The sequence below is a fragment of the Falco cherrug genome, chromosome 13, assembly GCF_023634085.1.
Source record: "Falco cherrug isolate bFalChe1 chromosome 13, bFalChe1.pri, whole genome shotgun sequence".
In the NCBI taxonomy this organism is placed as follows: domain Eukaryota; kingdom Metazoa; phylum Chordata; class Aves; order Falconiformes; family Falconidae; genus Falco; species Falco cherrug.
Genome location: NC_073709.1, coordinates 25,586,462 through 25,609,834, shown reverse-complemented (window position 1 = coordinate 25,609,834; position 23,373 = coordinate 25,586,462). Strand labels below are relative to the sequence as shown.

Here is a 23,373-nt window from a genome sequence, read left to right as displayed (position 1 = left end):
AAAGGACTCTGGTTTTGGTGTCACTGTGGAGGGCTGCCATCTGTGAAAGGATAGTCAACTCAGTTGCTTAAGACTGAATGATTATCATTGGGTGTAAGCAGTATTTCTGTCAAGGTTTAAATGTTTCTTATAAAACTGCCTATACTGACAGCTTGTTGCAGAAGTACACTTAATTCCTGGCCCTGCTAACCAATAGACTTTGACTTCTTAAAGTACAATTTGACAGTAGAAATTTCCCATATCTCTTACTCTGTCGAACTATAACTGTGTACACATGTCCTTATTGAATTTTATGCAGTGAATATACATCTTTTTTGTTTCACCGGAGCATAAAATATCTGTAGGAATAAAGTATATGTGTGTGTGTGTTTGTGCACATACACCTGATAGCAACAGATGTAAATCAACACATCCGCTTTTAAAATTTGTTGTGCTAATACAAGCTGTTGTTTTCACAATATAACTGCATATTGTATTTTATTTATGATAAATATTTAGTAAACTATGATGGTATTAGGAATGATTAAGGAAAAAGTAGCAAATGCTGCCATAAAAATCTGTTGTGTGTGATAATAAGATGTTTTAATATACAGGTTAATAGGTTTGGGGTACTTTTTAGTGCAAGAAAAAATTTTGTAAATAGTTTTCAAATACTTCTGTTTATGTGAGTGTGGCACTAGTAGCTAATTTCATGCATTTTTTTAAGTCTAACCTGCCTGTGCCAGATAACAATAATGTACATAACCTATGAATATTTTAAAACCTGCTAAACATGTTAATGAAAGGTGTTTGTTCCAGTGATCTTGGTCAGTATTCCATCAGACTATTTATTGCCAAACAGAAGCAGCTGATGAAGTTTCTGGATTAGGTCTTGCTTTCAAGAACTTGAATGTAAATTTAAGATAACTCTTGCAATCAATGTAACCACCAGTGAACTGAGAGGTCAGTATGTATCACTGAACTGAGAGCAGAATTTCATGCATTGCATTCAGAAATAAAATGAAATTTTGTAGGTATAAAAAGAAGATATCTGTTCAGTTTTCCCTTTTGGTATGGAAGTCTTTGAGCTATCCAGGAAGGAAGCTGTACAGGAGCTGGTTGTAGTTACTTGAAGCTAGCAAAATTGCTACTGTAGAGAATAGCTGCTTTTTTTTTTTTTCTTTTGAATGTCCCAGAAACTGTCTGCAATCCGATGAGTTGCATACAGCAGGATATCTCAGTCACCAGCATGTTCTCTACATTGCCTGTGTTTCGGTCCTGTGGGTCAGTGTGCAATTCCAGTATGGAAAGCTCTTACTGAAGCCCTTTTGTAAGTGCCTGGCTTGCATTGCTTGAGAGGGAAGGTTTTGTGAGTTGCCTATCAGGAAGTCAAATTATTTGTTTTTTGGTTCTTACGCAAGTGACTGCAAGTCCATCTCTTTCATGTATAAAGAAGTTATAGGCCAGTCCAATGTTTATTCATAATAAGTAATGTCAAAAGTATGCAGTAATCACTTGAGATCATTACATATGAAAGTTGATAGAGAAAAAAATGCAAATTATAAACAAGAGAGAGCTCCTGCAATGCATCAGCTGAGCTATTTCTTGACAAAGCAGGGAAGTGTTATTCTTTCATTTAGAGTGCTATGGTGTGCTCCTTTGGCACGCTTAGCACAAAGCTTTGGTGCCAGGATGAGAAGACCTATTCTCTTAAAGCTTCCTTGTGTAGACAACAGAGAGAGGCAATGACGTTGGGGCAAGAGGGCAGATAATGCAGTTCTCAGCTTGTGGAAGTGCTTGCTTTCTCTGCTGATTATCTGAGAAAACAAGTCTCCTACTTTAGCTGTGTAAATTACATCCATATAGTTTAGGCATATAAAGTAATCCGTATTTAGTTGGTGTGGATGTAGTCACCCATGCTCAAGAAAGATAGAGGGAAACTGAAGCAAGTGAAGACAAAACCTGGTGAGGTGATAAGCAAAAGTCATGTGAAATGCATGACAGGGTGAATAGCAAAAGGACAGAAGACCAAATTAATCTGTAGCTGTATCATGGCAGATATGATGATAGTTTGATAAAAGTACAGACTGCCTGTGCATGCCTATAGATTAGGAATCAGAAGAAGATTCTTAACTGATAGGCTAAGGAACCAACGTGTATTTGGAACAGTAGAGGGGCAAAAAGTCTGAATATTCCGAAGACAGCTCTTAATATGTATTCGAAGGGGTTCCTATAGACTGCATGCCATTGCACAAACAGCTTAATGACTTTTGAGTTCTGTGGTCTGATGTGATAAAAGATCCCTGTGGTCCCTTGTGCCCGAAGGTACACAATTTGGATTTTCTGCTGGGTACAGTCAGTAGTATACAAAAGACACCCCATTTTGTTAATATGTATAATTTCATTCTCCGTGTTCCTGAAAAGAGTAAATGATTCAAGAATAAAAGGCACAGAATTTCTATTCTGCTTAGTGAGAGAGTTTCCCAGCAAATCAGGTATTTCTCATTAGCTTTAAAGGGCAGTAGTCCAGGTACATGTCTCAGTATATTAATGAAAGTATAGATTCCTCTGATATACATCCATGAGAGTATAGCTCCTCGCTCCCCCAGTCAGTACAATAAGTAAACAAATGTGTGGTTCTAGTCAGAGAATTAAAAAAAATAATGATAATTTTGTGTCTTCGTTTTAAGTCAAGCCTGAACTTCTGAAGCAGATGAGCAAAATAGCCTGCCATAAAAGATAATTTCATTTGTCAAAATGAAACTACCTTTTAGTATTAATACTGTAATGAAATGGTTTGAAATATGAACTAAGAATCTTAAGGAAAAAGATGCCCACTGTTCCCATGTTCAGTAGTTACTTTTATAAACAATTACATCCATGTAAAAAGCTTTATGATTTTATTTTCATCATTGTCAGGCTGAGCTGTGTAGCTGTCATCCTTTGCAGTCTTCCCTCCAGTGACAACCACATTGACAACATGTTATACTCCACATTGATTTTACAGTTAAGGAGCTGATTGTGATATATAGGGATTTTAAGAATTCAGCTGAGAGGCTGACTTTTGCCTTTTATCATTCCATTAAAATTTTATAACCATCTTTTTCATGTCATTTCATCCATGAATTCTTACTTTAGAAAGTGATAGCTACTGCTGCGAGCATAACTTTTCTCATGTTCAGAGCTTTTTATTGTATTAGCAAACTATCCCAATTATAGTTAATACTCATGTTTTACATAATTGTGGTGACCCTTTCAACCAAGCAGTATCGTGCTAGTTGATTTGTATATAGAATTAGATGATTCTGCTTGCCATTTAAAAAGAAGCTACACCGAATGAGTATTGGGGACCAGGATTTAATGCTTTCCTATCCAGTGGGGCCAATTAAGCATCTCTCAAACGTCTTGTTTGAACTCAGAGAGTCTTAAAAGTCTTTCTTTTAAAAGGGCAGTAGGGAATGTGTGGGTAGGTATGCTAGCTACCAAAATATGCTGTTTTGAGGGGAGGGGGAGGGACGAGGGGGACCCAAAGTTTGAGTTTGACAGCTCCTTCCATACATTACAGATCGTCTTTAAGGAATATGTCTAAACGCTGAGGGGGTTGAAGCACAGGTTCAACTAATTACCATGAATGTTTCACCTGTAATGGCAGCAACTTATTCAGCAGGAATAAAAAGGCTTATCGGATGTTCCCTTACAACAAACTGCTTGATTGTTGTAAGGGTTTCTTTTGTTTTGGTGGGGTGGGTTTTTTTTCCTCCTGCAGAAGCTCACAGTATGGTAGCTTATTTATGAGGTATAATTAGATAAAATGCAAGTTTGTAGCTCAGTGGCAAATATTATATCTTTCAACTTCCCTCCCCCGTTAAAACTAGATTTTGCAGCAACTTATTTTCAAGGTCTTCAATTCCAGAGAAAATTTTCCTCTTCCCCTTCACCCCAGCAAAATTTTCAGTTTACAGAACATACATCTCATTCACATTTACACCTCCACCTCTCTATCTTTCAGTGAAGTCTAAATAATGGACCAAATTTTGTTCCAGCTTATGACCTAATTGATTTTGCCCAAGAGTACATGCGAATAGAATTGAATTACTCTTTACAACAGATCATTTTCTATACTTGTAAATTCAGAGATCTAAATTAATCCTAGAGTGCACAAGCATTAAATATAGAACTCCATCCTTATTATCACTGTGAGTAGAACAGGATATGTGATATGGATGAGTTTTATGGAGTTGCTTTGTGATGCATCATATAATGAAAGAAAAAACAGTTACTTTTTCAAATTTAAAAGGAAAAAAAAATTAAAGCTTGCTATCCCAATTTTACATCACTGTTTCCACAGACATCAGTGGAATAATCCTGATTTACCGCTTTCTGTGTGTAGGAGGAGAATTGGGACTTTTGACTGCTTCAGCTGTTATTCTAAAATAAAGAAGGAGCCACTTTCTGTGCTGGATTTATTTGTTTCTAGGGTTCCTTCCTCCCACCCCCATTTCTCTCATTGCTTAAAAATTATCAGGAATTATTTAACTTCTAGTGAAGTGAATTATTCTTCCTATAGAGATAATGTTGCTTGTGGTTTGGACAGTGTACTGCTTCACTAGGAATTAAATGATGGTGCTGTTGACTGCCATGGAATTCATATATGCTATGTCCTGTCCCAGAGTCATAGCACACCCACAATCACAATTTTGCATTTTCAACCCTTACCATTTGAAACTTAGCCCCCCCACCCCAAATCCCCAAACCTAAAGCTATTTTAAACAATTACTAAATCCAAGTATATCTTTTTTTAAGATTTCAATAAAATGTAATGTTCACAGAAAAATCTCATAAATGTCAAAATTGCTATGGGCAGAATAGGGGGGAATATAGTATTTTCTTGATCTGCTGTAGCAATTTATAGATTTCAGGATGTGGTTTATAAGAATGCTAAATGTTCTGGAATTACAGCTGTTACTGATCAGTGATTGAGCCAGATTTGTGTTATTGCACCATGTTCTTGCTTGTACCTAGAGAGCAGTAAAGCCTCAATATAATAAAAAGCACCTGCATTTTAAATGAAATTTCAATTGAAAAACTTAACAGCCCTTCAAATTGCAGAATTTAACGCAGCCCAGTAAAGCTTAAATAACACTTTGCCTCCACAGGCTGAGGGTTTTGCATTCAAGGTGACTTGATTGTGTCGCATGGTGAAATTATTTACAATTAAGGAATTTCTCTGGAGGGCTGCAGAGTATTTGCTGTTCCACAACACCTATGCAGGCATATGGTCGGTCTTTTTCAGTATTCATGGAAGCTCCTGAACCTTTATGATAATTGAATCAGTTAGAGTGCTGAGTGGAGCAAGCATAAAACCTGTTAACCTAAAGGTCAGATCTGTGCATTGTTTATTTATCAGTAGGTGAAAGAGCTAAATCGGCAGCTTCTGTCACAGTCGAAGTAAAAAATCACCTATAATATTAACAGGGAGTAGATAAATTGCAAAAAATGGATTAGAATTATAAACAGAATGAAGTAAAATATTGAATATATAATCAGTGGTGCAGTAGGGGCTTACTGAGCTGTAAAATATGCAGCTTTGTTATGCCTGTGCTGTTGGTTGCAATTAGTAGCTGGCGCTCTAGAAGAATATCAACAAAAGCTAGAACTGCAGATCTGTGTTGATACTTGGCCATACACTTTCTCCACGTGCTAACAGCATTGATAAGACATTTTTGAGACGCAGGAGGAAAAATGATGCAGAGGAGGGAGGAAGGAAAGTGTGCTTAAAGAGCAACTTGCCTTTGAGAAGAGAGCCACGTTCATCCCTGGAATAGCTGGGCCTACAGTTCCTGGGGAAGTAGACTGTTAAGTAAATTTGAACTTCTGCCATTTTCAGCCTCACTTGATGTGTACTGCTTGCTAACACTTACTTTTACAAGTCATGGACTATCAGTAATTTTCCTTTCCTTCTTTTTATTTTTTTTTCCTGTTACAGAACCTGGACCTTTGGATCCACCACTTCTGTTGAATGTTACAGCAAGGACAGCAAACATCACCTGGCAGCATCCTTTAAAGCCAAATGGCATTATCACTCATTATAATATTTACCAAAATGGCCAACTGTATGCTACAGTGCTGGGAACTAGATCTAATTACACTGTAGAAGACTTGCATCCTTACTCTGTCTATGTGTTCCAGGTAGAAGGATGCACTTCTAAAGGATGCTCTCTTTCACCTGAGACCCCAGAAATACAGACTCTTCCAGCTGCACCTGAGGACATTCCTGCTCCAGAGCTGTATTCTGATACTCCAACTTCTGTGGTCATATCCTGGCAAGAACCTGCTCACTCAAATGGTTTGGTGGAAAATGTTACGGTAGAAAGGAGGGTGAAAGGAACAGAACAAATATCAACTGTGGTGACTCTCCCTCTTGGTCTGTCCATGAGCTACATCGACCAGAGTACTGCCCTGAGCCCTTGGCAGAAATTTGAATACAGGATACTGATGAGCACTCTTCACGGAGGCACGAATAGCAGTGCATGGTCAGAAGTTACCACGAGACCATCAAGACCTGCTGGTGTTCAGCCACCTGATGCAGAAGTGCTGGGACCGTATTCAGCTAAGGTAAGAATATTTTTTGTTGCCTCCTGGCTTTAACATGTTTTCTTTGTAGCGACTCTGTATTTAAGAGAGACATCTACTGGCTGAGCCAACAGATCTCATTGCTGCAGGGGTAGCTTAATAATTAGTGTCTGTCCTTTGGCTCAGAAGCATTAGATTCCTTTCTATTTTTGTCCTTTACACCAGCTTTTGGCATTATATATATATATATACACATAGATATATATATACACAGACACACTCCAGTTAATTTTCTTCCTTATGCACCTGATGTATTTTCAACATTAAACTTGAATGCTTACTTTTAAATCCCTAGTCAGATCAGAAAATGACCTACTGCCTTCTCCAAAATTTCAAGACTTCATTAAAATGCCAAGAAGTAAAAAGATTTTTTTTAATGCAATTAAATCCTGTATATAATTATCAGATTTTGTAAAAATAGCTATGAAGAAAAAAAATAGCGTTATGGTTCTCCTGATTTACGAAAGAAGAGTCTTACAGGACTACCTAGGAAGTTTTCAATTATTCACATCGTTCTGTTGGGAATGAACTCTAGAGGACAGGATAACTACCATTGTTTTGGCTTGCATACAAACTTCATTCAAGGGAAATTAGTGTAACCAAACAAGAGGGATTTTTGTAGCTTAGAAGCCTCTTTTGTGTAAATACACACATGCTTCCATGGATTCAGTCTTGTACTAATGCCAAAAGTATTGGTACAGTAGCTTGCTCACCAGAGCACAAAACAAAGGACATTTGCATAAGATTGAAGTTCATCTGTTAGATTTATTTTTTTTGGTATACAATGTGTTTTCAAAAGGTAAACAGAGCGGTGTTACCAATGCAGTCTAAATAGTGTGAGGGAATGAATTTAAGCAGTAAACAAATGCTGATTTTTGAAGCTATGAAAAAAAGCTATTCACCATTAGACAAAAAAAACACTTTAGCTTTAAAAATCATGTTCTAATGTCTAAGGAATTGCATGTTACCTCCACATTAATAGCAAATGAGTTCAGTATGAGTACAATAGTTACTGTAAGAATTAATAATGATTGACCGCTAGTAACTGTGATGAATTGCCAGACTTCTTGTTGAAGGTTTGGGCAATCTACTTCCAGGACTCTGCCCTCTGTGCTTCTGTAGATGTATTTTAATATCCACCACAATTTAAAGTAAACCATTTTTAATGGGTTTACCAGAAACAGCAATGCTGAGTAAACAGTAGCCTGCGTTCAATGGCATGCTTACACACCTGTCCACATTTTATTGCATGAGCTTTTACACATTGGCTTCAACTCTAAGCACAAGGAAGTCACTGCAACCTTTAATGCTTCAGTTATTATATCTTACCCATATTTTTTGTTATCCAAGTGCAGTCAACACCCAATGCTAATATTAAAGCCTGAGAGTTATCAAAGCTCTTGTCATTCTTTACTGGATGTCTTTTCTTGAGATCAGAGATGTGTGCTCAGTTGTAATTTTTTTTTTCTCAGCTCTGAAATTAAGTAATCTACCAATACTGGAAGTCAGTTTGATCATTTATTTCTTCTGAAAGCTGAAATCAGGGAGTGCAGTCTTCAGTCTGTAATAATTTAATTTCAATATAACAATGCTTTTTAAATTTGTTTTCCTTCCTTGCCAAAGAGTTTAAATATTCCCCCCCCTCCTTCTTCCCCAGTCTATTATTAACATTCAAAGCTCTTTAACGCCCTTTAATATCTGCATTGTATGACCTTCTGTATGAGTGGTGGTCATATTTTGTGTCATTGCTGCTCTTGTGGTCTCAGGCTTGTTTTTTCCACCTGGAGACAGACATTTGTTTGGTCTGTTAAGACTAATTTCTGTCAAAGATGCTGAAGCTTGGATGTTTTTATTTCCATGACTCAGTTTAATGTTAATTTTTCTTGATTTTAAATGTATAGGTTAAAATGTTCAAAATAATTTAAGGTGGCAGCATTTAATTGAGAAAAGAGACTTATATGTATATGCCTTTCCAAATACACCCTCTTCTGAGTATCTGTCCTTCAGCAAAAATTCTCTTTCAGGGTACAGAGTATTGATATCCTTAGCTGATACAAACATGAGTTCTTCTAATTTATCTAGTATTTTATTTTACTTAATGTTCTCTAACTTGATAGTCATAATTGGGGGAGAGTTGGGAATACTTGGTACAGTTCCTGTGCAGAGGGTATTCCAGGGCTGAGACATTACATCACTTCTGATTTCAAAGATTCTAATACTTAAAAATCTTAGAATTTCTCTTATTTGTCCAGGACAGCAAGATTTTAGGTTGTTTTTTGTTGTTGTTGTTGTTTTTGTTTTAGCTTTTATTATTCTTTATTCATTAAAATGTATTATCTCTTAAAACATTTGAAATGAAGTTATAGATGCAGAAGAGCTCATGGAGAGAGAAGAGCTCTTCATCACTGAAGAGGTTATGGACAAGGCTTGCTGCACCCAGGGGTTTCCTTGCCTTCTGCTTGTTTGCAGATGGGAGCACCAGAGGAAGGAAATGGGATTTCATCTTACTTGTGGGTCTTCTTACAGGTCTGTCAAATGGATTAGCTTGTTAGTGGTGGTGGTGAGTCCTCTTCAATTTTATGACAAGTTCATATCAGAGTGGCAAGACTCTGAGACCACCCAGTGGGCTGTGCTGTGGCTCTGAGGCATCTTGTGGCCTCTGTGAATACTCTGTACTAGGAAAATACAAGAACAAGGGTAGCATCTGTTTTAAAGACATTTGGGGGTTTTGCCCTGCTCTTTCAAACTCGGATGCAGCTCTGAATAGCTGCCCTGCAACCCCCTCTTGTCCCTTCACCCCAGAAATATGCTAGCTGCACGGGTGGAATGGCTGAGAAGTATTGTGCAGGGATTGCCACTTAGAGGTTGCAGAGTTTTCCTGTGTGGAAATAAGGTGGATCTGGCTTGGGATTGCTCTACATTGGTGCCTTTAAACTCTGATGAGAGTCCCAGAAAGGCATACTTTCCCTCCTGAGCAGATCAAGCCCACCACAGCTGCAGTGCATGCATATATCACCAATGTAGTGTTCAAATCAAATTTGTGGAATCCGCTTGTGCTGTCCAACGCTCTCATCTTATTCAGCGTCTACAATGGTAACTCAAGCAGAGAATGGGAAACAAGCCGCCTCTTTGGGAGGGGTATTTTAATTACCTCTTGCCCTAGAGAGAGCTGTCCTCCCAGGCTGGAGTAGGCAGTATTGGAAGGGCACTGTGGGAAAGATTAGCGAGAGGCTCCTTTACCAAGCCACAGTTGCAGATCGATAGGGGCTTTCAGCTGTCAGTGCAACCAATCCCTAAACCATGAGCACAAATATTTACTTCTACTGAAAATAGGGAGAATTTACAAAAAAAAAAAAAGAGAGAGAAACATATTTCCATTCCTTTATTTAGTCATAGAATCAATATGAATGATTTGAGGACGTGGAGAATTCAAAGCGCTTCAGGATAGTACTCACTTGAGTATACAGCTTGTTTTCATAGACCAAAGCTTTCACTCTGCAAGGAGGAAAATACCAGCACAGCAGGTCACTCTTGGTCTAAATACTTGTGCTGTGTATGTGCTCCTTTCACATTTAATTTTAATCAGAATGGACCGATATCTCTCCATAACATTTAGCTTGCTTTCTTTTGTGCAACAGAAAGTATAAAGCTGTCGATAATTTTTAAAGTACCCATTTCCGTGACACCTGCATGATATTTTTTAATATTTGCTGAATTGATAATGTTCATGGTAGCGGAGTATACTGCGCAATAAACTGCTTTTGTGGCTGATTAAATGCCAAAGTGAAGTGGAGGTATTCAGCAACTGCAAAAGCCGTTTATTTAGTATATGCCAATGCCATGAACATTATTCCTGTTACACAAGATTTGCTATACCCTAATGTACAGAAGTATAAAAGAAATTGTTTCCTTTTCGTGTAAGGGTTGCAATTGCTGTGCTGCTTCAATCTCACACTTCACACTGATATGACATTCAGGAATGTAGCTAGGTTGAATGGCTTGAGAAAGAGGCTGGTTTACACAGTGAATAATTATTTAAAAGCATTCTTTGTGTAGGAAAAGCATTATGTGGCTGAGTACGCTGAACTAAATCAACTGTAGTATGCAAATTCTTCAACTTTGCCACTTAACTTTTGATAGGGAGACTTCCCTTTTCCTGCTGTGGTTCTCCCTTGAGGGCTTTGGCCTGGGGAAGACAGCTCTAGTCTTGATTATTGGCTTAACCGGAGGCTTGCTGACCCGTTTGCTGGGATGGTTTTCCCTCACTGACCAGTGCCACCAACTGGGCCACTGACTGAAGAGGCTGCAGCCATTCCCTGTCATTCATTGTGTAACTTTTTTCTTAAGATAGAAGTTGGCATGAGCTGTACGTAATCCTGATGTTTCTCTCAAGGGAAAAGGAATTCTTTTTTCTTTTTGGTGCTTCAGTTGTAAGAGAAGCGTTCCATCCTGGTTGGATGAAATAAGTACTTCATTGACATATAGTTCTTATGCCTTGCTATTCCTTCATGATAACATCAGTTACAGAAACTTCCTGCAATTTGATTAGCTACAAAATGAGAAAAATAAAAAATTATTAGGATTTCTTTGACTTTTCTCTTAATATATGTTATATGTGTTGCCTGCTAGGAATGAAGGGCTGTGTTGATTCTGTAGCACCAAACTGTCATTCTTCTTTCTAATTTGGTTTTTTTGCATATTGATTTAATATCACATCATTGTTTTTCAATGGATTATTTCTTTTTCATAAGTACTTCTTCATGACTTCTTTGACTGAGGAAGGGTTGTAGGCTTTTTAATTCCATTGTCATTCATGTTTGTTGTTACCCTCAGAGGTGACAATCACTTAATTTACAGTTCATCTGTTATTCTTTTCTTTGTGTAGAAGCAGAGAAAGCTGATATTCCACCCTACAGATTGCAAAATGTCTTCAGGATCTTCAAGAGTTGCAGTCTGCACTCTTTCTTTGCAGAAGTTTATCCTTTATTGCCACAGAGCGATAAAATTTTGTAATAGCTATTTCTCAAATTGATGACTAAATTGCATATGCAAGTGAGCAAACACAAATAAACAAGGCTCTATTTTTATAATTGTCTTCTGTTCTTCATTAATCTGGAAGCTGAACAGTGGACTGCTAAATGCCTGTTGTTCTCTAAATAGGCTGGGACTAAAATATGTGTGAGAAAGGTGTCAGCTCTGTGGAGTGGATACCATTGACATATTTAAAGCAATATGCCCTGTAGTTGGAGTTTGGGTATCATCCGTGAAAAGGAAGGTGTCGTCTTTATCCATTTTCCACTTCCTATGGGATTACAGTTATAGGCACATGTTCTGGAGTTGCTTTTTTGACTCACACGTTAATGTTTGCTGTCTTGTGAAGTTGCTTCTGATGAGAGAACGTTGGATGTGGTGGTAATAGCTCCATGGTCACTGAAGCTGGTGACTAACTGAGAGGTGATCCTTCAGTGTTTTGCGTCTGCAGATCACTGTGTGGTAGAGAATGAGGGTGTGAAGACCCTTCCTCTCTTCCAGGTGAAACCCCTCTGTTGCAATTTCATTCCCAAAATGCTTCAGACTGCAGTTGCCTAAGAACATAATTTTGAGAATATGAACAATCCTGATACACAGGCCTTGTGCACCAAAGTGAGATGCAGTAAGCCCACACAGCTTCACGCTGGGGAGAAAAAAAAAGAGTTTGGACTTTTTTCACCACACTTCCAGTTTTATGCAGGTATGCCTGGTGCATTGGGGAGATTGTTTAGGAGCAATCAATCCTTGTGTGAAGATTGCCTTGTAATGCTGCTAAGGTCAGTGAGACCTTGGTTTATTTGCCACATAAGTGCTGCTTGAGTGACTTAGGATACTCCAACACCCATAGGAACAACCTTAACTTACACACTAGAGGTTTTCCACATTTTAGGACTGTGATTTCTTGCACAGCTTGCTCATTTGATACAGATCATACAGTGGGGAGAACTAGTCAGGGTTTCATCAGCGTTATCCCTCTGCCTTTGATATAGATTAAACACTTTACTGTAGTAGGTGTTTAGGATCATAAATAAATATTCTTTCTGTTTTTCCACTGCTCAAGCTAGGTGCTTCTAGAAGTTTTTGTAGTAGAAATCTGTTACTGCTAACTTGATCGTACCATTCTGTGGTAGTGCTTGCTGAAGTTGGATGTAATTCATGTGCAAAGTGTATGAGAATAATTGTCAGCGACCTCTGTCAGGATTTGCTTCTGGTGTGATACTGGCTCTTGACTGAATCCCACTATAATTTCTGTTAAGATAGATAAGAACTCATGAGGAAATTCATCTCCCAACTACTTTTAGGGGGGCTGGGAGGTTGGCAGAGGACTATAGTCCAGTGGCTGAAATGCAGAATTAGGGTAACAGGTCTTTGTTTTCAGTTTTGCTTCTTTCTGATACGTGACTTAGTCTGGGATTTAGTCTTTTCATCTGTAAAACTGGAATAATAATACTTGTAATTTGAGACTTACAATGCGCTTTGAGACCAACAGTGAAAAGCTCTCAGTAGTGTATTTATTACATTCTGTTTGTGGATATTACAAGCAGTAGCTAGGAGAAATGAGAATAAAATGAAGCCAAACACACTGATTTAAAAGCAAACTGTTGAAGCCAGGCCTGAACTAGTGAAATAGTTACCCACGTGCCAATGCCTCTCTTCAAATAGCCCAGAATTAAATTGCAGGGTTCCAACTGCTGACCCCGCCGCCCCTCCCCCCCCCCCCCCCAAAAAAAAAAAAATAAAATCCAAGGTTATAACTGTTTAATGGGGGTGGGGGGAATGGCTAATTTCTGTCTCTTTAAATTTTGTGGTGGAGAAAATAAGGTGCTTTGATCTTTAAATGACAGCTTCCAGAGTCATTACATTGAATCAGTTAATCTCTCCCAGTAGTTACCTTATTCTCTCTTCCTCATGGGCATCCTCTTTCATGGTCTCAGTGCTGAGCTTCAAATCAATGAACAAACTGTTACTGCTTCCAACACAGCCTGTCTAGCGAGCTTTCCGGCTTTCATGTGTTGCCAAGCTCTTACCTCAAACTTGGCACATCAAAGTGGAGAAGAGGTCCAGGAGTGCCACATGTGTGTTAACCAGGCTGGCTCCATCATCTTCATTTACACTGTGTGGGTCAGGCAGTCCCTCGCCTCTTGACAAGAGAGGTTTGTCAGAGACTGCATGTCCTGTCATTCCCAGGTGACGTGTAATTCAAAGCAGGTCAAGTGACACAGCGGTGACTGTGGGTATTCTTGGTCATCCCTTTATCTAGTGTAAAAACAACCAAACAAAGGCAAGCAATAACAGATGTGCATATCTTTGTATGAGGTATCCATGCCCAGACAAAAATAAGTTGCATTCTGTGTTTTGGTGCTGATGGAATATTCTTTTTCTTCAGCCTGGTTTTCGTTTCTCTTAGGAAAAGTTGAGAAATTTCCCAGTGTAAGCTCCACAAAGCATCTATGTTACATACAGTATGAGGTATTTTACCTTCCAGTGCACAGCAAATGCTGTGAAGTAACACCTGGGAGTTTATTCATTTTTTACCAGCTAGTGCACATGCTGGATGAAACTCAGGAGCTGAGGTTCTGGAGCAGCATCTGTTCTCCTGCCCATGTTGTTAATCCATTCCTTTATGTGAAGGTGTTACAATATATGATGAATCTTGTGCAAGTTCTATTAGAATAATTTTATGGCTTTAGACATAAAAGTTAGGCATCTAAAATGTAATGTAATTAAAAAATAACTCCTCCTCTCTTCCAGGAAATAAACCAAGATTTGGTACAAGGTGAACATTTTAAGACAATTTTCTCTTCTGAGAGTAGTACTAGGTATTTTCCAAAGCATTTGACATATAGTACTTTTATTAGAAACCACTTTGTATTAAGCAACAAGTAAGAGGGTTTTTTCACTTATAATGACAGATTTACTTCATTAATATTCCTAAAAAAACCCTCAAATATGTTATCTTTAGTTGCACTTTACCAAGGCAGAAATTCAGGATAGCTGCTACACCTCAAAAAAGAATAACATAATTATGGCTGCAGAAATGGGTGTTTTGCTGTAGTGTGTCAGACCTGAAAGTCTTCTGTGCTTCTTGCAGTGACTTCAGAGATATGTCCCTGAAAACAAAAGTGAATCTTGCATGTTCCCGTCTTTCTGTGACATATACAATGCATCCTGTGTGTGTGGTATGGTAGCAACAAATAGTACTGGGAACTGGAAATGTCACCTGAAGTTGACTGGCCTGAATGCTTTCGACCTTGTTGTGTTTAACCCCAGCCAGCAACTAAACCCCACGCAGCTGCTCGCTCAGTCCCTCCACAACGGGATGTAGGTGAGAATCGAAAGGGTGAAAGTGAGAAAACTTGTGGCTTGAGATAAAGCCAGTTTAATAGGTAAAGTAAAAGCGGTGCACACAAGCAAAGCAAAACAAGGCGTTCATTCACCGCTTCCCGTCGGCAGGCTCCAGGGAAGCAGGGCTCCATCACATCTAACGGTTACTTGGGGATGATAAACAGCATCACTCTGAACATCTCCCTCTTCCTTCTCCTTCCCCCAGCTTTACATGCTGAGCATGACGCCATATGGAATGGGACATCCCCTTGGTCACTGGGGGCAGCTGTCCCAGCGGTGCCCCCCCCAGCTCCCTGTGCACCCCCCAGCCCCCTCGCTGCGGGGGCGGTGTGAGAGGCAGAAAAGCCCTTGGCTCTGGGTAGGCGCTGCTCAGCAGTAACGGGAACATCCCTGGGTTACCAGCGCTGTCTTCAGCACAGATCCGAAACACAGCCCCATACCAGCTACTGGGAAGAAGATCAACTCTATCCCAGCCCAAACCAGCACATACTTGCACTTGAAAACATTTTCTGTCATCTGTGCCAATCATCCATTCTCCTCTGATTCCTAAGCTTACAGCTAGATCACATCAACTACTTCAAAATGAGAGTTTTGCTCAGTCTGTGAGAATGGCACAGAATCGATTCCTGCCTTCTGTGAAATTTTGCATTGCTTTATTGATAGTATTTTCTTTATTTGTTTGATCATGATTTGGGGCCAGAAGTAACAGAAATCTGAATACAGCAATTGGTAATTAGCCAGAGCTAAGCCTTTCCTATGTGGGCACCAATAATCTTGTTTGTGCTGTCTTTACTCAAGATCACCCTGTTTCTAATTCTCTGTTTAATAGTATTCCAGATTCTGTTATCAAAATCCTTCAGCTTTCTCCAGTACTTTGCTGCCAGGTTTCTTACAAGTCTGGTGGCCTGAGAGGTCCTTCTGTACCTAAGATATAATACTTCTTAATCCCTAAGGGTCCTTAAAAATCATTTTATAAATCAAGCTTCCCTGTTTCCACGGCCATGTGTAATTGTGTGTGTATACCTTTTTAAAGATACTTTGGAGGCTGGAAGAGAATTAAGGAAAAAGTTCAACTTAACTGAAACTAAAGTATCTTGATATTATTATTTAACGCTTCAGTATTACCTTTGTTCATTTTATTCTGCACATACCTTCATCTAGGCTTTCTCCATTTCTGTGTTCTTTGTGATGTTGGATTCAATCCTTGATTATCCCGTGCCTGGGAGGGAAAGAGGCAGCAATCATTATTGATGAGCGGGTCAATGGCAAGGAAAAGAGTCCAGAGATGAGCAAAACAAAGCTGGTATACTTCGTACACTGGGACATCTAGGGGAGGAAGGATTGATACATGATGCTCTAACACTACTTTCATGAAACTTTGAGGCTTTAATACAGTTTCATGTCCTCGTTGTGTTAGTCTGAAGTGCCCTCTGTCATGATGCCATGGCAAAAAGCCTGAAAAAAGAATTGAGAACATCCTTGCATTTTATGGTACAATGATTTAAGTGTGATTCCTCACTGAAACTGGTAAGAATAAATATATATAATGTTATACTTAAAAAAATAAAATTTTAACCCTCCCCACCTAACCTCAGTTTAGTAACATTAAAACCACAGTAAGCATAGCAGCATGTATATATATATACACCATGAATTCTGTATGTAACTTGCAGAGGTTTTTTGCTAAAGCTTTATCAGCATAATTTTATAGTTCTAAAAATGGAAAACTGTCCCTGTTTTTTGTCTGATGCTTATCATTGTAATTTATTACTGAAAAATAAAAGAGAAAACCTACATATTTTATCATATAAAGAGTGTGGATAAGTCTTGTTTCTGATAGGGGCTAATAGAGTTACACCTTCCTGAAAACTGCAAATGCAAAATAAAATTTCTTCTTACTCTGCCACTAAGAGGTGAGCACACCAGCTAATAGACCCTAAGAAAATAAATGACAGTTAGGGATTCTTGCGATAATTAATGTACTTTTGCTAATGCATCTGAGCATCTCACAGAATTTTAAGTAAAGTGGAGCATTCACATTTTACTGGTGAAGCTATATAGTAGATGACTACAATGGCTACAACTGTTACTGCAACTCTCACTAAAATTAAAGGAGGTTAAGATTTCTAACTATGTACTCTTAAAAATAAAATTGCAGTTAAAGGTCATACATAAAGTCGTTTTTGATGAAGAAGGAAAAGCACATCTTCAGATCCTGCTGGTGTCCGTTTGTAGCATGCTGTGTCTGTATTTCTGCATTCTGACTGTAAGAAATCTGTTCTTTTAAATTATTTTACTTTTTCTTCTCCTTTAGGTCTCATGGAAACCTCCTCTGATACAGAATGGCGAAATCCTTAACTATGAAATTCGCATGCCTGATCCACGAATTGTCATTACTGGGAACACATCATCAGCGTTAAGTCATTTGGTGACTAATCTTATACCCTATACTAACTACTCGGTCACTGTAATAGCGTGCTCTGGAGGTGATGGCTTTCTGGGAGGCTGCACAGAGAGTTTGCCTACAAGTGTGACTACACCTTCGACAGTTCCTCAGGGTGTTAGTCCATTGTCTGTGACTCCAATCAGTGAGTCCTTTATTGCCATTTCTTGGCAACCACCACTAAGACCGAATGGCCCTCATCTGAGGTAAGCTCTTAGTTGCAACTGAGATAGCAGTTTTCTTCTCCTTACCTAAATCTGACTCAGAAAATTCTGACTGTTGCAAACTTGGTTGTGATCTCTTAATTTCTGATATTTTGAAGTTCCTCTTTTAGGGGTCAGGAGTCAATGGATGGACTCATGGAAAGTGGGTATGTCTAGAAGCAGATAGCAGGATGAGCTCTGAATTGTTTTGAACTTAGGGTCAGGATTATGAAAAGCAAGTGGTGTCTGTGCTGGAAGGCTCTGGGTCTTTCAGATGGAGCAGGCGCAGGATATTTCCAAAGGCATAACTGTTTCGGGCTGCAGCATAAGCCACTTTTTGGTGATGAGTTCAGGCAACAGGTTCCACCAACAAAATAATGAGAAAACCATGAGATCTCTGTGGACCTAAGTATTTAACACACCCAACATTCTCAATACTCTGCATGGATTATTCCACATAAAGTGACTATTTGGAAGTGTGATGACATCAAATAATCTTCAAAACTTAAGCACTTAATAAATTGCAAATGATGGAGTGTGTGAGAAAAATGGAAATTAAAATGCTACAGGTTTGGAGGCAGAGGCAAAAATGGGAAATGCAAGGAAGTGCTGAGTGTCACAGGCTGGATCTCACCACAGGAACCAGAGAAAGGCATCTCTTCTGAGATTTGTCTGGAATGCTGGGATAGGGATCTTGACTTGAATCTGTCGATTACTGAGTGTGTGTGTATATACATTAAAAAAATATGGATTTGGGTGCATGAAGATTTATAAAGGCAAATATATCTTTATATATATATACAATGAAAAATGTCAAACTATTTTTTCACTCTAGTGCTTTAACGTACTGTGAAACATTGTGCATGGAGCTATCTCTCTGTAGTCCATATGGTCTGGTTAGTAGCTCTCTTCTAGGTGCACTGGTGGGTTCGATAATTATCATGTAATGCTGTTTCAGTTGCATGTGTTATTACAGCACAGTAGCTTGACTCTTTCTTTAGGCTTAATTAGGGCACGCTACAACTGAATGAAATGATGATTGCTCTATAGTAAAATTTGAAGTTTTTGAAAAGCAGTCCCTGTTATTCTGGGTTAACAACATGACCATTTTACCATAGATTATTGAAGTAATTCAGCACGACCTACATCTGCAGACTTCATTTCCTTCATGGTGTGCCATGCTGCCCTCAACAAGAACAACCACTGAAGCAGCTGCTCTGTACAGCATGATGGAGCAAGAAGTCTGCAGCAAGCAGAGCAGCAGCAGCAGCTGCCAGTGGGGGTGATTTACACATGATCACCATTCAGTGTTCAAAAAGATTTTGATGTTTTTCATGACTTGTCTATGAAATGTATTGGACAGATTATGCCAGGACTGTTCCTAATAAAACTGTAGTGATATGCCTTTGGGTTCTGTTGACGCCGATGAACCACTCATGTGTGAGTTGTTCTTCGGGTAGAAAGTCATCTGAATATTTTGATAGAGTTGGAGATTAATTAGTTTTTACTATTTAATTTCTGAGGTTGTACTCCCAACCTCTGCATTAATTTGGTTTGGCATCACTAAGGTCAGTGGTGCAGTGCTTGTTTGTAGCTGTTAAGAATTATTCCCAAAATCAGGGGTCAAAGTTTAGTTACACACATACATCCTAGCAGCCATGGAGCACAGGAAGATTCAGCTATCTTGTAAGAAGGCTCCTCAGTTGATTTCTGGATTTGAAGCAATGCAAAATCACTGTCTGCAGTACCTATTAAGTGCCCTCTTTATTCAGGGTCTGAAATCTAGAATGGCATTGTTCAGCATTTCCTCATCAGACTGGAGATGATCTTAACATGGAAAAGTGTCAAATTGCTCGTGAGGCCAGTGGCCAGAAAGATCATTGCAACAGACCCACAGCAAGGCATTCTGCAGAATGCTTAAACACAGAAGGAAATGTTTTCATAAATAAGTCCTAAAAGTGAGAGTCCTTAAGAGCTGCCTGAGTATCCACATGCTTTCGGCTGGAATTTAACAGTAACACCTTTCCGAAACAGGGCCAGGAAAAGGTTGACACACAGGAGCTCAGCACTTCAGAGAGTCAAGTTGCCTATTTAAATGAATATATATGCATATGACCCTAATTTGCTGGGCACAAGTGGGAACCCTGACGTAACTATAGTTTGATAAAAACTGCAGCTCACCATTGAAAGCAATTCCAGAGTGATTCTATAACTGGTGGGAAGAGTACAAACGCATGGCGCCTCACAAAGAAAACACCACTGTCAAACTGAAATGAAAGTCCTATTTAAAGAGTCCTGTGACATGTAATAAAGAAGAATAATCCTAAAGATTTTGAACAAATCTATGTAATTTTTTCCTTTATAGTTTTTGATGTAATCCCTAGGATGATGAGGAAATGCAAAATACAATGTTATCCCCTTTAGTTTGTGTAGACATTAGGTGATTTAATCTTGGTTAAATTTCATAAAGATTTTATATAAAAGATGATGAAGAGTGAGTGATGCAGAATGGGGTGGAAGGCATGATTTCCGAATCAGGCAGTCTCATGGCTGAGCTGATGAAAGATGGGCTTTAGCTGACCTGCTGTTTGGAACAGAGACAGGAGTACAGCTTCAGATACCAGTTAAACCCAGGATGAAATAGTTTGGTCTTTCAAGCTCATATCATGAATGTCTACCCAAATACAAAGGTGCCTTGCTAAGATCTACAGATGGATGGAGAAATTAACTCATTCTATGCCTGTTTGTCACTCATAATTTACACTACAGTTATTTGCAAATGCAAGTTAAACACAAATGCGCATTTCAGTTGCTACTACCGGTAAAATAGTAATAGCAATGTGATATGTTTCAGCACATTTGTAAGAAAGAGATAGTGTCATTTCATATTCTGGAGCAATCTGTGCATATTGGGTGGCATCAGTCAAATCTGCATAAAACGCTATTACCTGGCTATTTGGTCTTGATCTTCATAGCATTTCCACAAAGTTTAAAATCTCTAAATCATTAAACTCATTCTTTCAAATGGAAGTACTTTATTTTCCATTTTTAAAGCATTTTTTTAAAGTAATTGAATGTTTTAAATCATGAACATTAAAAAGAATGTCTATCTCAGAAAGTTTACAGCTGTAAAAACAAAATAATGTGTGCCTTTAAAAAAAAAAAAAAACAACTGTGGGATTTTTTTTGTGTAATAACATTAGTTGAGATAATCCTGGTGTTCTGCTTGTCTTTTGTGTTAGATATGAGCTCCTGAGACGTAAAATCCAGCAACCACTTGCATCAAATCCCCCTGAAGATTTAAATCTGTGGCACAATATTTACTCAGGAACTCAGTGGTTTTATGAAGATAAGGGTCTTAGCAGGTGAGATTACAAAAACTATAAAAACAAATGCTGGCATTTTGTATAGTGTATGTTTAATAGTTCAAAGTATTTCTTGTGTCTTTATGTAGTGAACATATTAATTATGTAATGAAATATTTTTTGTCATCATCTTTGTTATTAATCATTCTAATATGCAGGGATTTATTATTAGTCTGTCATTCTTGACTCATATATTGTTTTGCTTTGAAAAACAAATGAAAATAAAGATCTTGTGAAATTTTAGCATTGATATGCTCATGCAATCAAACCATTTAGATTTATGTGTACATATGCTCTAGATTTGTATGTTGACAAAGTCATAGCACAGGCAAAATGAACGTTTGAGAAGTCCTAGCTGGGAAACATTTGAAACTTGGTTTCAGCGTTGTTTTTACCTGGGTTTAAAAGTGCAAATTAATGATTGCTTTAATATCTCCAAAGGCAAGAAGGGTATTTATCGCTCTCTCAGCAGACCTAATTTATAGGCAGCTTTGTGTTAGTTTCATTATAGTTAAATGCAGAGTGTTGAGAGTGGGGAAATGGAGGGAGGGTTCTGCTTCTCAGTAACAGACCTACAGAGGAAGGCATTTGGTCTTGATCAACCCTAGTTTCCATATCTCAAAGTCAATTCTACCACCCTTAAGAGAAGCAAACACACACATTGAGAAACTGTAATGGAAGAGTAAACATCGATTCTCCATTGGGTTTTTTTCACTAAAGTCTCAGGAAAACATTCATGAATGATTTCGGGGGTGAGTGTTCTCTGCGCTTGTGTGCTGGCATGCTTTATGAGGACTGCATGTCAATCATTGCCCCTCAAATATCCGTACGTTGCTTCTACTTTGATAAAAGTTGTGTGAGCATCCCTCCTGAGCACAATGTGAACCAGCAGAATGTGACCTCTGCTCCTGACGGTTGTATAGACTTGAACCAAGCCAAGGGTTACTGCCTCTGGCTTGTCATTGCCTACTTGCTGAAACGCGCTGCTTTCTCATCCATTGCAGTAACTGATCTTTTACCCAATCCTGCTCAAGTGTCTATTTGTTTCTTTCAACCATTTTTGAAATTCTACGTAGAGTTTCCTTTGGTTTTAGTTTAGCTCATTTCAGCAGCACTGATGTGTGCAGTGGCTATGTTAGCCGTTCAGAGGGAGCAATAATTTGTGACAGGGCGTTAGTGACCAGTCATCAGGCACAATGACCTTTTGGGCTGAATGAGCTATGGCCAGAAAAGTGTGTCTAACCCTCAGACACACCTGAACACTCCTTTTGGGAGGGTTCTGCAAACTGCAGCTGTGTTTTTGCAGTCAACAGCTCAGGGTGGGTTTGTGGCTGGAGAGAAGATGTTGCAGAGAGACTCAAGCCGTATTTTTCACAGAAAAAAAATCCATATATCAGCATCTATTTTCACTTACGTCATCCTTTAAGCATGTTTCAGTATTAGTGAATTTTTATTATATTCCTGACAGAAGTCTTAATTCTACAATGACTTTTCTCAGATGGGTTTTTTTTTCCATTTCCAGGCTAAGCCAAACTTCTTTTATTTTTGTTGTTGGAAATATGGATCCAAAAATTAATCTCAAATTCTCATCATTAAATTGCAGGACTAGATTCCATTCATTTTTTATTGCACACGTACTAGAGTGTCCAAAAAAATACTACGTGTTTGCAAGCAACAGAAATTTCAGAGAGGGAAATAAGATGTGATATGTATATTGTCACCGTTCTACAATGCTTATAGTTATAGTTGGAGCTAGTGAGCTTGCTTTAGTTTGCTTTCCTCTCAGTGGGACTGTTAAAGCTTAGCTCTTTTGAAAATCAGGCTGGATGGTGGCATAATATGAGGTGCTACAGTGTAGCAGTTAAAAAAAAAAAAAAGTGTGACTGACTTTTTGTAGCTAAATCTCTAAATATTAGGCATTTATGGTATGTTGCTTTATTGATTTTGTAGACATTTATCCCAAAGTGTTGCAGATTCAGTGAAAATTTGAACAAGGTGATCCTGTGTTTCTGTGTTTGTGCAGTTTTGTGTGAGGCTTTTAAAGATGAAATTAAATCTGAGATTATGAAATCCCACTTAAATTACATTAATATGCCATTTGATATAGGGAAGAAATTATGGAATGACAGTCACTTGGTTTACTAAAGATACATGAAGTATTTAATAAATCTGTGTAAGCTGAATAAACAGCTTAATAAATCTGTGTAAGTACAGTTCTGAAGAAAATCACTTTATTAAATAAGCTTGCATTCCTAGGCACTTTTTTTTAATGTTTTTGTAGTGGGAGAGTCCTGGCTGTGTGGTGAATCACTTTTACAAATGAGACTCTGCAAGTTAAAATCAGTGGGCTTCCCAAAAGAGGAAAAAAGCCTCA

At 38.4% G+C, this 23,373-nt stretch overlaps 1 protein-coding gene across 1 annotated transcript in view; it reads left to right on the top strand.

Annotated features, from left to right (window-relative positions):
• USH2A (usherin) overlaps window positions 1-23,373 on the top strand; it is a 390,339-nt gene that overhangs the window by 253,649 nt on the left and 113,317 nt on the right. Inside the window, exons 40-42 of the mRNA XM_055725922.1 lie at window positions 5,966-6,594; window positions 17,303-17,637; window positions 20,877-20,999. Coding sequence (XP_055581897.1) covers window positions 5,966-6,594; window positions 17,303-17,637; window positions 20,877-20,999 — 1,087 coding nt within the window. The remainder of the gene's footprint in view (window positions 1-5,965; window positions 6,595-17,302; window positions 17,638-20,876; window positions 21,000-23,373) is intronic.